Here is a 16,695-nt window from a genome sequence, read left to right as displayed (position 1 = left end):
GAACAGTAATACAATTAAATTGTAGGTATTTTAGTTATGCTTTGAAGTGGAAGGGTTCGTTGTCTTTGAAACATTTTTTTTCCCCAAAATTCAAGCATTAAAAAAAAAAAAAAAATTATTCCTAGGTATCTCCAGAAGACCCCGGAGCTCAGTTTCTAATCCGTACTGGATCTGTTGGCCGAAACAGGGCTGAAGCCTCTTTGGAGCGAGCCCAGAATCTCAACCCCATGGTGGATGTGAAGGTGGACACTGAGAATATAGAAAAGAAACCTGAGTCATTTTTCACTCAGTTCGATGCTGTAAGTTTCATAAAGAGTGTAAAATCTTTAGGCTCAGTACATTGCCTTTGTAGTCTCAAGTCTTGTATTGCCTTAGTGTATGTGCCTTATTAGCATATTGCTTTTCCACGTTGAATGTGTCGGTAGGTAGATCCAGTCTGTTGGTTCTGCTGTGGCTGTTTGTGACTTGCTGTCTGCTGGTTTCTTCTTTGGGCATATGTTCCCTTAGACCAGGTTTCATCATTGGTGTTTTGTATTCCTTCCAGAATCTTTGCACATAGCTTTGGTACATTTTATTGCAAATGTTTTCTCCTAAAAACAAGTTGGTGGTTAATTTCTGTAGTAGAGGCTTGCTTTTTTTTTTTTTGGTTAGAAATATCAAACTACAGCTTGTGTTTTGTCTTAAAAAAAAGAGCACACCTGATCCTGGTCCGTGTCTGTCTCTTTCACACAGCCACTTTGACCACGTTGCCATGGATAATGAGACAAATTCACTAGTCATAAGCCAAATGAGGCATATCCAACCTCATTTGGTTTCACTGCCAGATCTGTGGAGAGGTGAAAGGATAAGTTAAATTCGGTTCCAGCGTCTGTGACCTTCAGACATGGTTCCCTGGATCCAGGAAAAGCTAAACAAATGTTGGATAACCATGAAATAGTCACAGATGATCTACTTGTTTTTTAAATGAAAGGCCCATTACACGAGAGGTTAGGATTTGGGTTGGGTAGTTTGTTTTTCCACATTGTTATATTTCATATGTGCATCTGTTCAAATATGTGCTTGGAATGATGGATCATCTGTGCGTTTTGTCTGTTTTTGGGTTTTTTTTTTTTTTTTTTTTTCAATTCTATCTTGTATCTTCCAAGTATTGGAACATTTTTCTGTTTGGACTGTTTGGACCATCTTCTCTTCATTTCTTTATCCATAGTAACCACATTTAGTTAATTCTAGCCGCCCCTTGAATTTCTAGCACTTAGAGCGAGGGTTTCTAAGAACTGAAGCACCGGGCGGGTTGCTTGTATAAAGCCTGTGTGCTGGGTGAGGTGACTGCCTCACTGGGCCATGTTTGACTGGTCCTTGGAGATTTTACATTCACTCTTGACTCTGCAGAGTTCCCTTTGGTCGCTTGATTGCATGTTCAACTGTGGGTATCTTGCCTTTTAGATATGATTTTTTTTTCCCTTAGGTGGCCGCATCCTTTGAATGACACCAGAGGCACTCATTTCTGTGGGCTGTTTCGGTATTCAGGCTGCCAGACAGCAGCAAAGAGGTTCTGTCAAATGAAAATATCCTTTTGTAACTTCTTCTCCAACTTTCTGTGTTTAGAAGAAAACATGTGCAATTTGGAACTTGTTTTCATAGCCCTTATCACAGAGTTTCTCCTGAAAAGGTGTTTTATGCCATAAAACTTAGCTATTTCCAGTGCTTCAACTTACTGGAACACAACCTAGGGGTCTCAGAGCAACATTGATAATTCCATTGAGTGAATCACCGGTTCATTGTCTACGTCTGAATGGAAGGTCACTTGGTGTGTAACCTTTTCTTTTGTCCTCAGATTCAGATAAAGTTTCACTTTGAAAACTGTGGAAAACTGTGGAAAACTAATCTCAACGGGACTTGTTTATCTTTTTTATCTTAACCTATCAATCAAAAGAAGGGGGAAAAATGCCCTCGTATTTAAAGTGACCTTTGGGTCACTTAAAACTGGTTTTGCTTCTTGCGATAGCTTATTCAGATTTTAATAGATTTAGTAATTTAGAAGTAACTTACGCTAAATTGTTACTGTGTTTTTCCACTTCACGGAAACTGTGAGCTGTGGTTTGTTTATGTTTACAGAATAGAGGAAATAAATTCATTGAATAGCTTTTACTTTATAGCCAAACCCGTTTTGTTTTGGTTGCTGAAGGTAGAGGTCTTGCAATTTATATTTCTCCTGAAACCTGCAACTTGTCTTTTGTCTTCTAACCATAGGATCCAAAGAACCTGTTATACCAGTTCAAAACTGGCTTTAGACATGCCCAGAGAGACTGTTCATTAAGATTTATTTAGACATCAGGGCAGTGATTCACAGTTTGCAAAACTCACACCCAGCGAATTTTTTCTCTCTGCAGGTTTGTCTGACTTGCTGCTCCAGGGATGTCATAGTTAAAGTTGACCAGATCTGTCACAAAAATAGCATCAAGTTTTTTACAGGAGATGTTTTTGGCTACCATGGATACACATTTGCCAATCTCGGAGAGCATGAATTCGTAGAGTAAGTTCTGGGAGAGGAGGGGAGAACGTAACATTTTCAGAAAAATACGGTTTTACTCATTGGTGGGGAACAACCCATCTAAGGAAAGTGTTCTTAGAATATTCAGAAACCATTTCATTTTCAGCTCACTGATTATATAGGTTGTGTGTTCAGAATCGTAGGAGATGCAGCCCCGTCTTCCAAAATAATGTTCTGATCTAAATCCTAAATAAAGCAGAGTTCTTTAGGAATCAAAGTACACCATTGTGGGTATTTGATGGGCCTGGACTTCAGTTGGTGAAACCACACACCTCCTGTATAGGGGAGGCTTGCTTGGATTGCCTTTCTGAGTTTTGGCTTCTGTGTTTTCAGGTTGGTAGTAAAGTGAGTACAGAGTAGTCAGATGGGTAACTCTGGAGGCACACTCAGCCAGTCTACTGGGAAAAGCTCCGAAGTCCAGACACTGCTTTGGTGTAACAAACACACCTCATCCTCTCATTTTGAATATCAAGGTTGCAGACCGTAGGGATTCTCACATGATGGGACCTGCAGTGGTTTGAACTTGCAGCTTCTAGATGAGAGATGGCAGATGATACCCGTGTTGTGTAAAACTCTGTGGTGGGTTTTTGGCTGTTGTTTCTTGTATGTCCCTTGCTAATAAGAGGTAAAAAGACACCCTGTGTGGTAGGTGAAGCTTCCTACCAAGAATCAAGAATTGCCTTCTGGGGTGCCTGGGTGGCTTGGTCGGTTAAGCGTCCGACTTCGGCTCAGGTCATGATCTCGCGGTCCGTGAGTTCGAGCCCCGCGTCGGGCTCTATGTTGACAGCTCAGAGCCTGGAGCCTGTTTCAGATTCTGTGTCTCCCTCTTTCTCTGCCCCTCCCCTGTTCATGCTCTGTCTCTCTCTGTCTCAAAAATAAATAAACGTTAAAAAAAAAAAAAAAAAAAGAATTGCCTTCTTTTGTTCAGCTTCTTTTTAAAAAAGCTTTTTTAATGTTTATTTATTATTGAGAGACAGAGCATGGCATGGGAGGGGCAGAGAGAGGAGGAGACACAGAATCTGAAGCAGGCTCTAGGCTCTGAGCTGTCAGCATAGAGCCCGATGCAGGGCTTGAACTTATAAGCCGCGAGATCATGACCTGAGCTGAAGTCGGACGGTTAACTGACTGAGCCACCCAGGCACCCCTCTTTTGTTCAGCTTCTTAGGCAAATCACTGAAATTTCTCTGGTCTGCAAGTCTTTCTTTCTTTCTTTCTTTCTTTCTTTCTTTCTTTCTTTCTTTCTTTCTTTCTTTCTTTCTTTCTTTCTTCCAGTTTAAAAAAATTTATTTATTTTAGAGAGACAGAGCACCAGCCGAAGAGAGGGGTGGAGAGAGAGAGGGAGGGAGGGAGGGAAGGAGGGAGGGAGAGAGAGAGAGAGAGAGGGAGAGAGAATCTTAAGCTGGTTCCATGCTCCATGTGGAGCCCAGTGCAGGGCTCAATCCCATGACCTTGGGATCATGACCTGAGCTGAAGTCAAGAGCTGGACGCTCAACCAATTGAGCCCCCCATGTGTCCCTGGTCTGCAAATTTCTTGTCTGTAAAATCAAAATGAGGGAAGGGCAGACATGTTCAAGATTTCTCATAACTTTGGCATTTTATGGCTTTCAGAAACTCTAGTTCTCTTGGCATACTATAAATAGAGAAGTCACAGTAGAGAAAACAGCCCAGGTTATCTTAATGTGAGTTCCCCATGGCAGAGGGGAGGAATTAAGTTTGGCTTTTATTTCATGATTCAAGTGAAATTCATAAAGCTTATTGAGAGCTTGCTATATGCTAGGCAGGTGTGCTAAGCAATTTATTATTGTCTTTTTTTAAGTTTATTTATTTATTTTGAGAGAGAAAGTGCACAAGCAGGGGAGGGGCAAAGAGAGAGAATCCCAAACATGTTCCGTGCTGTCAGTACAGAGCCCGATGCGGGGCTCGATCCCACGGACCGTGAGATCATGATCTGAGCTAAGACCAAGAGTTGGACGCTCAACTGACCAAGCCAGCCAGGCGCCCCTGTTATTTCTCGTCTTACAGTAATTGTGTCAGGGATTGTTATTCCCATGTGGTAGGTAATTTATTTATCAGATAATCATTGGCCACCCTCGGATTTGAATCCACCCAGATCTGCCTGACTCCAAAGCTTTTGCTCTTAATTACCATCCTATTCTGTGAGCTGATGATGCTCTTTTTGTTCTAATGGCATGATTCAGAGAGTAAACTCCGTTCCCTCGCTTTGTCACCCTCTAGGGAGAAAACCAAAGTTGCCAAAGTTAGCCAAGGAGTAGAAGATGGACCTGATACCAAGAGGGCAAAACTTGATTCATCTGAAACAACTATGGTCAAAAAGGTATGTGTACTGTGAAGGGGTCAAAGATCAGAAACTTCGGAGCCTTGTAGGGGACGGGCAATTACATCTGCAAGCAGGGGAAGCGCGCGTGTAGTCTTGAAGGGCGAGGTGGGGTCTGGACAAGCCGGGCCAGTGCTCATCCCACTTAAAGGGGATGACTGCTGCTTAGTGGCAGCCAGCTCTTGCCATGAAGACGAGTAGGGACCCAGTGATGCAGGGTATGAATTTTTAACAGAATTGGAGATGTGTTTTTTATCGGCTCTGTCCCAAACTTTTAAATACCGCCTGTCTGTTCACCTTGGTTTGAATGCTGTTCCTTCACCCCATGGAGACAAAAGAAAACATGCCTGCAGGACTGACATGGTGTGTGGGCCGATTTGGGCTTCTAGTATCTGGAGCAGTATCAGAACCACTGTTCTTGAGCAAAGGCCATCCCTTTTGCATAAAATAAATCTTGGGGGGATAGGTAGATAATTTAGGAAGGTCCTACCTAAGCGGGCAGGAAGACAGTTTAAGCTTGAATTGCGTATGCTTTGCTTCTTTACGATGAAATGTTCGGGGTCGTGTTTCCACCAGATTACCTTTTAAGAATAAAGGCCTCCGTGTTGACAAGTGTTACTATCCGGTGTGTATTTTTTTGTTTTCAGCCTGGTTCGCGCAGTCATTTAAATTCATTTTACAGAGAAAGGAGGGGCGGGGACTTGGAAGGAGATGATCTCGGCAGCTAGTGTTGGAATCTGAGAAGGGAGTCATGCGATGGGGGAGACCAGACAGAAGGGGCCAGGATTGGTTTTGTGGAACCGAGGAAAGACTTGACCGAGCCCATATTTACTCTTTGCTTTGTAGTTTGAAATGTTGAGAAAGAAAAACAGCTGGTCGGAGCTTCGAGTTAAAATTGCTCTAACGGGGGGATTCTGAGAGTGCAGAAACCACAAGAGAGACTGCAGAAACCACAGAAGTGGAACTCTGTTGAGTTTCCCGCAGGGCTGCGCTGGAGATTTTCGTCTTCTTGCTCTGTGTGTTTGTGTTGGAAGAGTTTGCTGCTGGGAGTGTGATACAGAGGAATTATTAAGCCCTAAATTTGGTGTCTATTCACAGGACCGGTAATTATCCAGAGCGAACATTGGTGTTTTGGCCAAAACTTGGGTCCTTTTCTTTCTTCCCTCTTTTCTTTCTTTCTGAGGCCCAGTTGAGCTCTATCTGAATAGCGCCGTGAGTTCGGTGGGGGGAGATAAATTGTTAACTAACGGAGGAGCACAGAAGGAGCTTTGTGGGTGCTGTCAATTCATAAATCACACCCTCTTACAAGTGTGACACTTGGCCTTGGTGTGAAGGGTTTTATGGCCTAAAGGCCTTCCCTGATTGAGGCGGGTCTTTTACATTCAAATGGGGAGAGCGGCCAGCTTTGTTAGCCCTTCACAGCTGGAAGTTTCCCTTGAGTCAGTTCTGGTGGTGCCCACTGGGGCAGATCTGGAAACCCCTTCGGGGGGCCACTTTAGCGAGCTATGAGGAGAATGCGGGCGGCCCTGGTAGGCCCCCGGTGGCCTTCGCCTCCCATTCTTAGGGCTCTTCAGTCACAGGGCTCCTCGTGCAGCCTCTTCCCACAGGGGCCGAATCTGAAGGTATCAAAATATTCCCCAGCTGACATTGTTAGTCAGCTGTTTCACTTGGACAATGCAGGCCTGGATTCCAGCCCCGAGCCCTGAAGGTTGTGAGGCATGCGGTGCATTCCTCACTACGGTCCCTGGGTCCCTGGGATTCCGAACCTTGCCTTTGTGCCACCTCACCGAGCCCCCGAGAGCGCCGTGGAAGGACCGGCTCGGACCGGTGGGGCTGCCGCTTCGCCACCGCAGTTTGGGCAGAGACCGCTCCGTGATCTCGAAGTTGTCTTCCAACTCAAAAATTCCTTGATTGAGGTTATGCCCTTTTGCCTCAATTGTACAGAATAAGTAGTTGGGTTATGCTCAAAGTGCAGGATGGGGGCGGGGAGGCAACCACTTCCTGTTTCCTGCGAAAGGTCTCTGGTTAGGGTTCCCTCCCCCCCCCTCCTTAGGTTCAACCAAATGTTGTATAGCCACGTTTGCTTCAAGGTACACATTGTGCTCCTAAATTAGAAACGCTTAAAAAACAAAGAGGAAAAATAGAGCTTGTGGTTTTCACACCGCTTCGGAGGATATTGGGCCTTTCTAACACATGTGTCATCATGATAAATACAACAGTGGGAAAACGCATAGCCCAGAGGTAGGTGCTCAGTGGTTTGCTTCCTTTGGTGCCCAGGAAAGGGTAGCAGACAGACTTCATCAGAATCAGGTCTTGGGCGATGGGGAGACATCATCAGCGCACAATAGATAAGGAGAGAGCAGTAGTTTTGTGATAGAGAACTGTCCAGAAAGGTTTCCCAGAGGCAGAGTTGTTAGAGGCGGCACGTGAAGGACAGTTTGTCAAGCACCGAAGCCGGGACGGGCATTTAGTCACAGGAGGTAGCACTGACAGAAAGCACAGATGTAGGAACGGGATGAGTCTGGCTTCCCTCACCCCCAAACAGCCAGCGCTTTCTGCATCTGTGAGTTGTAAAATGCCTACTGTGTGCAGGGCCTCTGTTGGGTACAGGGAAGCATCTCCAGTCCTGTTGTCTCCACGTACAGCGGTCACTAAGAGAAGTTCCTTGACCTGCCCGAGATCGATGGGACCGATTTGGGGGGTACACGGGGGCTGAGGGCACTGGCTTGCCCTGCAACTTAAAAGGTGAATCCTCTTGGAGTTTCTAGGATAATTTGAAGTTTTATGGGGATGATGGGATAAAATATGCAAAACTTGGGACCTTTCTGGAAAAACCTTTAGGGTGAAAGGTCTCCTTTATTGTTAGGTGCTGCCAGACACCAGTAGATGCCCGGTGATGGTTGCTCTCCATAACAGCTCTGTAAAAATTAAAGATAAAGTAGGATTTGTTTGGGACATGCTAAGAAATACAGATTTAATTTCACCTCTGTTTCTGAAATAGTAGGGGACTAATTTGGGCCCTGTTAATACTCTTGTCATGAATCAGTTGTGAAATTCCACAGTTGAGCAGTGATTCGTTATTTTGATCCCCCTTTCTGAGCAGTTTATGGACAATTCATCGCCTCTCACCCCCGTCCTGAAGGGAACATTCCAGGGACAGACTGGTTTCAGCCTTCCTCTTTTAGGTGGCATCTGGGTTTGGCACAACGAGGAACTTGTTAGGGTCTCTCCCACTAGAGTCCAAGGTCTGTAGGGCAGGGCGGATCTGTTCGCCACCGTGTTCCTAGTGTAGCACCGGGCACGGTCCTACCCGGGAAATGTTTGTTCAGTGTGATGTGGCTGCTCCTGTGACATAGTGTGTTGGCTTTGGAGGAGATCATCGTCATTTTATTTTATTTTATTATTTTTTTTTTTTTTTGGGGGGGAGAGAGTGTGAGCAGGGCAGGGACAGAGAGAGGGGACAGAGGATCTGAAGTGGGCTCTGCACTGACAGCAGCAGCAGCCCAGCGTGGGGCTCGAACCCACAAACCACAAGATCACAACCTGAGCCAAAGTCGGAAGCTCAACCAACTGAGCCACCCAGGCACCCCAAGATCGTGATTTTAAAAAAGAATTTCCGAATCGATTTTCTTTGTGATCAACCGAATGTATTAACTTCCTAATACATTGGTTATAATGGTTTAGGTTATCTGAGCTGGGCTGAGAGAACACAGTTCCAAAGAGAACAGGGGGGCTTGGCCAGGAGTATTTAGAAGTAAGTTCATGGGGTTGCCTAGACCAAGACCTTTAGGCCAGAGGTGTTCAATACTGTGCTAATTGTCAGAATCACCTGGTTTGGGGGCCCGGGGCAGGAGATGCAGGGTGCAGATTGCAGGGCTGGGTGGAGTGCTGATAGGTTTCCCACGTAGGACGGTTCTGTGTGTGTGTGGTGGCCGGTGGGGTGTGGGTGCTGCTGCTGCCTTGGGGGCGGGGGGGGGGGGGGGAGGTCTGTCTGGAGATGAGGGGAGGGGGTCTCTCCCAGCATCACATCACAATCCAGTCTTTTTATTGTGATACTTGATACCCCAAAATAATACATCAATACAGATTACAGAACATGACAATAAAACACTGTCCAACTTAAAAATCAAAACGTTTCCAGTCCTGTTGTGCCAGTCTGCGTGTTCCTTCTCTGTCTTCTCTCCTGGGCTGGTACGTTTGTGTGGATTTTCAAAAGTACCCGGAAGGGGGAGGGGCGGTTATAGCCCTGCTTGATGCGGCATCTTAACCCATGTTTGTAAATCTAACGCTGGAATGTGATGCAGGTGTAAATTAAGAACGATAGAGTTAACCACCATGTAGTTACCACCTAATTTCAAGCACTCAACTTGACCCTCTTGGTCAGGGCCCCCTGACCCCCTGGCTCTCCCTCCCCGATGTAAGTGACCACCGTCCTCAATTGTGGTTCTCATTCCCACCCATTCCTTCTTGCTACGTATGTATTTCCAAGCAGTATAGGATTGTTTGGTATGCTTTCTAACTTCTTACCAATGAGTTTAATATTGTATGCATGCTGCCACCTGCTTTTTAAGAGCGGCCTTATGTTTGTGAGGCCATCTGTGTTTGCACGCAGTTCTAGGACTTCGCTTTCCATTATGGTAGCCACTAGCCACGTATGGCTATTTAAATTAAAATGGACTAAAATAAAAGTAAAAAATTCAGTTCAGTCTCCCTAGCCACATTTCAAATGCTCACCAAACACATGTGGCTATGGCATCTGTATCGCAAAGCACAGATACAGAACATTTTCATCATGCTAGTGAGTAATCTTGGACAGCAACGCAGGACATTTTTTCTTGTTTTGTTTTTTGTTTTTTTTGCTGTAGAGTGTTTGTTGTGTGAATATATTACTATTTATCCATTTTTCTATTGATGGGCATGTGGGTGTGTAATTTTTTTCTGTTACAAATGGTGCCGCAGTTGAGGGCAGGGGAAGGAGGAGGGAGGGAGGGAGGGAGGGAGGGAGGAGAGAGAGAGAGAGAGAGAGAGAGAGAGAGAGAGAGAGAGAGAAGATAATCTCCTTGGGTAAATGTGTGATTTTTCTGGGGCGTATACTTAGGAGGGAAATTAGGGCATGTGCAGCTTCAACTTTACCAGACCTGCTAACTTACTTGCAAGTAGTTTTATCAGTTCACATTCCAGAATCAGCAGTATGTAATGGCAACATTTGGTAACTTCAGGCTCTTTTGCCACTCTGCTGAGTGTGACAGCTTTGTCTTGGATGGCGGTTGTCATTTGTTAGAATGTTTTTGAAAACTATAGACTCCCACGAGTAGGTGTGGAAATCCAGTAGTTGAAATCTTTGAAATCTGTAGTTTTCAAAGTCGTTTCAAAGATTTACATTTAGCTTTACAGCCAGAGCTGTATCCCTTGTTATAGATGTTCAGGCTGCTTCTTTTTTTTTATTTTTTAAAAAAAATTTTTTTTTTTTTTAACGTTTATTTATTTTTGAGACAGAGAGAGACAGAGCATGAACGGGGGAGGGTCAGAGAGAGAGGGAGACAGAATCTGAAACAGGCTCCAGGCTCTGAGCTGTCAGCACAGAGCCCGACGCGGGGCTTGAACTCACGGACCGCGAGATCATGACCTGAGCCGAAGTCGGACGCTTAACCGACTGAGCCACCCAGGCGCCCCCAGGCTGCTTCTTAAAGTAAGATACATTTACAGTCCCAAAATTGGAAGATACAGAACAAGTTGAGAAAACATGAACCTTGCTCCCCAATAATTACACATTCCTTTCAGTATTCCTTCTACTCCAGTATGTGATACAATTGGATTTCTAATTAACACACATAAACACATATGAGAAATACATAGTGATCTTATATACATATGACTTACATGTGTATGGTCTTTGCTTTTTTTGCTCAACTTATTTTCTGTAAGCACAGGAGTGGATAGTCTGCTTTGGAGAGTGTGGTTTTAAGAGGCTGTGTTGGTTTGCTGATTTCATCTTGCCTCGGAGTGTTAAACCTGCTCCTGTTGCGTTGATGTATTTGTACTTGCCCGCTGTTTGGAGTGGCTCAGCACAGCCCTACAATTTGATGTCTGTCCAACCGTGTGGGAGAGTTCATCTTTTATATTTACTGTTGGGCTTTTTGGCAAATGAAAAGCAGGTTGGATCCTATCAGCTCACGGATTTTTATTGACAGTCTATTCTATGCAGGGCTGTGCCTTTCACTGGTCCCTGCCTCAGGAAGCTGATACCCATCTGAGGAGAGGAATAAGAGGGCTTAGCCTTAACTAGACTATCAGATTGAGATCTTTAAGACTCAGAATTGTCCGGAAAAGAAATGGATAGTGGAGGGAAGTGAGTCAGGCATTCTACCCAGAGAGATCCATGAGCTGAGGGCATGGAGAAGTGGGAGGGGTGAGTGAGATGTGAAAGTTACCTGTTACAGTGTGTTCATTCAAGTAGTTTTGCCGCTACCTGGCAGGCACTGCTGGGTGCTTCATATGAAAGACTGTTCTTTCTCTCTAGGTGCCATTAAGCATGTTTTTCACATTGTAAATCCAGTGTCAGGTGCATAAGATGGGTACCACCGTTTGCATTTGTTGTAGTATAGATTAGGTGACATGGTTACGTTCGGTTTGGTTTGGTTTTCTAAAGTAATCTCTATACCCAACATGGGGCTCGAACTCATGACCTCTATATCAGGAGTCGTATGCTCTATTAGCTGAGCCAGCCATGCACTCCTGTTTTTTTTTTATTTTTTATTTTTTATTTTTTTAATTTTTTTTTTTTTCAACGTTTTTTATTTATTTCTGGGACAGAGAGAGACAGAGCATGAACGGGGGAGGGGCAGAGAGAGAGGGAGACACAGAATCGGAAACAGGCTCCAGGCTCCGAGCCATCAGCCCGGAGCCCGACGCGGGGCTCGAACTCACGGACCGCGAGATCGTGACCTGGCTGAAGTCGGACGCTTAACCGACTGCGCCACCCAGGCGCCCCTTTATTTTTAATTGTTACAAATGACAGTGGTAGACTGTGTGTGTGTGTGTGTGTGTGTGTGTGTGTGTGTGTGTGTGTGTGTTAAGATTTTATTTTTAAGTAATCTCTACCTGCAACGTGGGGCTTGTACTTACAACCCTGAGATCAAGAGTTGCACACTCTGCCGACTGAGCCAGCCAGGCGCCCCAGTGGTAGTAGACTTTGAACAGTTTGAACCAAAAAATGGGACATTATGTTAGAGGCAGCCTGGAGTAGCACAAGAGGCATTAGAACTACTGTGACCTGAGAAGGGGAAAGACCAGGCCAGATGGGGAGACTTGGAGGCTGGAGGAATTTAGCTTTTCTATAAAGAGTCCTTCCTGCCCTTCACATGCCTGTTTTTAACTTTCAGATTCTTGATTCCCAGAATAAAGAATCTGGTTGGTGTGACTTGGGCCGTGTACCTACCTTCGGCCCTGTCACTTGTGGCTGGAGGGCTGGTACACATATCAGACGAGGCTACTAGGGCCCGCCTCCCCAAATACCAGGACACCCCCCTAAAAGTTGTCTGCCACAGACAGGCCTGAGAGGTAAATTCATTTGTCTGAGTTCACAAGTTACTAGCAACATTGTGAGTAGTTCTGCCCTTAGACTTGGGGAGGAAAGAGGGCCTCTGTCCCTGGCCCTAGTACTCTAGAAGGTCCCACCCTGGCCTCCTACCAGCCGTTCCCCTAGCAGAGTGAGAATTCCATGGGATTAAGGAGATATGTCCATCTGGAGTCCATCCCCCCACCCCTCTGTCCTAGACTCCCTTGTGGATACTTGGGACCCCTGGAATCTCCTGCCAAACAGTCCCAGGTTTACTTCCCAGGCTTTGGTGAGCTTCCCTGATCTGCCTTTGGAGTGCAAACTTTGCAACAATGTCCACATACCTAGGCCTGAAGGGCAGGTGTTTTAGTCAAGAAGAGTGGCCTGGGTGGCCACACCCAAGTTGCACAGCCTCTTGCCTTGTGGTGCAGAGCCAGAGGTGGGAAGAAAGGGGGAGGGGGTGAGGACCAGCTTTCCAGTGCATCTCATTCTGACATAGAACGTCCCAAGAGTGTGAGGATTCCACATTTGAACCCTGTCTTCCAGGTGGTAATGAAGAACGTCTATCTGTCAAGGCAGGAGAATACAGTGTACTTTATTTTTTTAATTGTTAGTGTGACGTATACCTAAATATGTAGTTGTGATACGGGTTTCCATTTGTACTTCTTTTTTTTAATTTTTTTTTTTTTTTTACATTTATTTTTGAGAAACAGAGTGAGACAAAGCGTGAGCGGGGGAGGGGCAGAGAAAGCAGGAGACACAGAATCTGAAGCAGGCTCCAGGCCCTGAGCAAGCAGTCAGCACAGAGCCCGACGCGGGGCTCGAACCCACGAACTGTGAGATCATGACCTGAGCCGAAGTCGGACGCTCAACCGACTGAGCCACCCAGGTGCCCCTCCATTTGTACTTTTACAAAACCTGGGCCCTGAAAGTTTAGAGGTAGGCCTGCCTGGGACTAAGACTCAGTTTTTTTTTTTTTTCCTTGTTTGTCATACTGTGACCTAACAAATTAGTGAATTCTTAGCCAAGTAAACTACAAAAATTCCGAATTAAAATCTAGGTAGTTTATGAAACCTAGTGAGAGTTTATGTCATCATTGTGATGGTGTTCCCAGACTGCGGCTGGCTTTATTGTTTTGTAAGACTTAGGAAGGATCTGGCAGTCTGTATCAGGCAATAAATGTCAGCTGATTATTTGACTTGACTTTTGAGGTCAAACAGACCCACTGACCAAAAGGTTTGAGGTCAGGACAAATATTTGTATACTAACTTTTACGGTGGGTTTAAACCCCAAAGGAGTATTTATGGGGGAAGCAGAAAGCCGCCTTAAAAACTGACTGTTTCAGGGGTGCCTGGGTGGCTCAGTCGGTGAGCCTTTGACTTCGTCTCTGACTTTGGATCAGGTCATCATCTCGCGATTCATAAGTTAGAGCCCTGCATCAGGCTCTCTGCTGTCAGCACAGATGCCTTGGAGCCTCCCCCCGCCCCCCCCCCCCACCTTGTACATGCTCTCTCTGGCTCTCTCTCTCAAAAATAAACATTAAAAAAACATTTTCAAAAACCTGTCTCATCTTCACTAGCTATTTGAACTTTCATCTGTCAATTCCATTTTGATCCTTAGCAGACCGTGCAGCTGCCTGGGAGCAGTTAGATCTTGGTTCACTTAGCCTTCTAAATTACGCTGTGTCTCTTTTCTGTTTTAAATATCTGGGGTGTGGTGTGTATATGTAGTGAGAAAAGGAAGGAGAAAAAGAGACCTACACCTCTGGAAGTTTGAAATTACTTGTATATGCACGTACCATCTCAAACTTTATCATAGTAGTTAGTACTGAGAACCATGTTTTTCTGAACGATTTGAGAATAAGGAAGGGGTCCATCCATCACTCTGAAATACTTCAGTTTGTATTTTCTCAAACAAGGCATTCTCCATAGAGAAATCAAACCAAACTTCAAAATCAGAAAATTCAAATGGATACATCACCACCATCTACCGCAGACCCATTTCAGCTGTTACCAGTTGTTCCAATAATGTCCTTAATGACAGAAGGATCCAGTTCAGGATCATGCATTTATCTGGATTTTCATGATGCTTTTGAAGATTACAAGGCAGTTATTTTGTAAAAATTTAAAATGTGCCTTAGTTTGGCTTTGTCTGATGTCCTCTCATGATTAGATTCTAGCTACACACCTTGGGCAGACACACCAGAGTGTGGGTGCCTCTCATCCCATCCTGTGGTCTGGTGCTGGCTTCCACATGCTCCTTTACTGGCAGTGTTAACTTTGATTTCAGCGTAGGATTATTCAAGGTAGATTTCTCCTTTGAAGACAATTCCTCTCTGCCCTGTGCAATAATATGAAATTTTCAGAGAGGTATTTTGAAAATACGTAAGTACCGTATTCTTCATCAAACTTTGTTAATTGCTTTTATTTTATTTTTGTTTCATGCTAGTCGATTTAGGGGTTCCATTTTTATTCCTCAGATTTTATGTATTTCTCATATGCTTCTTCACTAGCTAATTCATCCAGTTCTGAAGGATTCTTGAATGTTATCTTTTTTTTTTTTTTTTTAATTTTTTTTTTCAACGTTTTTTTATTTATTTCTGGGACAGAGAGAGACAGAGCATGAACGGGGGAGGGGCAGAGAGAGAGGGAGACACAGAATCGGAAACAGGCTCCAGGCTCCGAGCCATCAGCCCAGAGCCTGACGCGGGGCTCGAACTCACGGACCGCGAGATCGTGACCTGGCTGAAGTCGGACGCTTAACCGACTGCGCCACCCAGGCGCCCCTTGAATGTTATCTTGATCGGCCAACCATCCTCATAAGAAGGTTTGTTGACAAGTCCTGGGTTTTCTGCAAGAGCTTCGTTAATTTCAGTTACTTCTGATGGAGGGGAGTAGACATCACTAGCAGCTTTCACATTTTCCAAAGCACCAAACTCATCTTATGTGTTCGATTTTGTCCCAACTTCAGGCAGACTACAGTTCTGTGCGAAATTGCTGATTCCCACTGTTCAGATACCGTTTTCTCTTCTTTTCAAATACCATTCGTGTTTGTCTGAGTTTATGCAGGGAGAGTGGAGCAGAGCCCATGCCCACCCTCAGCCCCCAGGGTCATGGCAGGCAGGGTGTGGAGGGCACCGAGGGTGCGAAAGCGGAAGGCTGTGTGCTCCGTACTGCTCATAGTGCCATGTTCGCGGGGGTGTGGGGGTCACAGTAATAGTTAATTTTAGATTTATGACTAATGAATTCTAGTTTATTTAAGTTTATTTATGTTGGCTCCTGTTTCCTCTCTATACCTCCCCGTCATTCTTTGCGTGCTGCCTTATTCTAGGCACAGTAGTACATGGGCTCCGCCCCAGCTTCAAAATCAGCCATGTTTCCAAAGAGAACTATTTCTCTGGTGGGGGTTAGAAACCATCTGGCTATTACGTGTTCTCACTGCTGTCAGGGCATCGTCGCTTTGATACCTTGTCCATGGACATAGATAGCTCTGTCAAACTTTGGTTTGTGAGCATGATTAATTCCAGAAACATGGTTGTAATCCAAAGCACTTGTATATCAAAGCAAATTCGAAGAACCATTGGCTCAGCTGTGATCATGTGACTTTCAATGGCACAGACTACTCGTGTTGCAAGACATCACTCGTTTATCAAGTTAAAATTTATTAGAAATGTTTGCTTGTCTTGTGGAACATTCGCAGAACAGCTTATTTGCAATCCAGAGTTTTACTCTATTTGTGTGTGTACACAGACACGCTTGCATCTACGTTTACTTTCTTGTCTATATATATGTTGAAAATGAGTTCACACCAGTAGCCCACCACAGGCTTTACTCTCGTTTTTTCCCTTTGCACAATTAGGACTGTCTTCTCTGACAGTGAGAACCCTGGGTTTCCCGTATGTTCACTTGTTGCATAAGTCCTTGGGGGGGGAGTCAGTCTCCCAGTGCCGCCCCTCCTGCGTTGCTCTGCTCTATCCCTATCAGGCCACTCAGCCCCTCCACTCACACTCTGTTCCCTACCCTTCCTTAGTCCCAGCCCTTGGCTTTTGGACTGAATGATTTAGGAAAGTAAAAGGAAAACCACTTTCTTACTCATATTTAATTGTTTATATGTATTTTTTTTTTTTTTTTTTAATTTTTTCAACGTTTTTTATTTATTTTTTTGGGGACAGAGAGAGACAAAGCATGAACGGGGCAGGGGCAGAGAGAGAGGGAGACACAGAATCGGAAACAGGCTCCAGGCTCCGAGCCA

At 44.8% G+C, this 16,695-nt stretch overlaps 1 protein-coding gene and 1 pseudogene across 3 annotated transcripts in view; one reads left to right on the top strand and one right to left on the bottom strand.

The window, feature by feature from the left end:
- SAE1 (SUMO1 activating enzyme subunit 1) overlaps positions 1-16,695 on the top strand; it is a 75,234-nt gene that overhangs the window by 18,709 nt on the left and 39,830 nt on the right. For 2 of the 3 annotated variants that reach the window (XM_058709533.1, XM_058709532.1), the window contains exons 3-5: positions 126-299; positions 2,391-2,533; positions 4,787-4,886. In XM_058709533.1, coding sequence (XP_058565516.1) covers positions 126-299; positions 2,391-2,533; positions 4,787-4,886 — 417 coding nt within the window. The remainder of the gene's footprint in view (positions 1-125; positions 300-2,390; positions 2,534-4,786; positions 4,887-16,695) is intronic. The other variant, XM_058709534.1, reaches the window with a different exon arrangement.
- LOC131500371 (glycine cleavage system H protein, mitochondrial-like) lies at positions 14,913-15,632 on the bottom strand (annotated as a pseudogene).

Source organism: Neofelis nebulosa, chromosome 17 (assembly GCF_028018385.1).
Source record: "Neofelis nebulosa isolate mNeoNeb1 chromosome 17, mNeoNeb1.pri, whole genome shotgun sequence".
NCBI lineage: Eukaryota > Metazoa > Chordata > Mammalia > Carnivora > Felidae > Neofelis > Neofelis nebulosa.
Note: the sequence above shows the minus strand (reverse complement) of the source record. Positions and strands in the feature narration are given on the sequence as shown.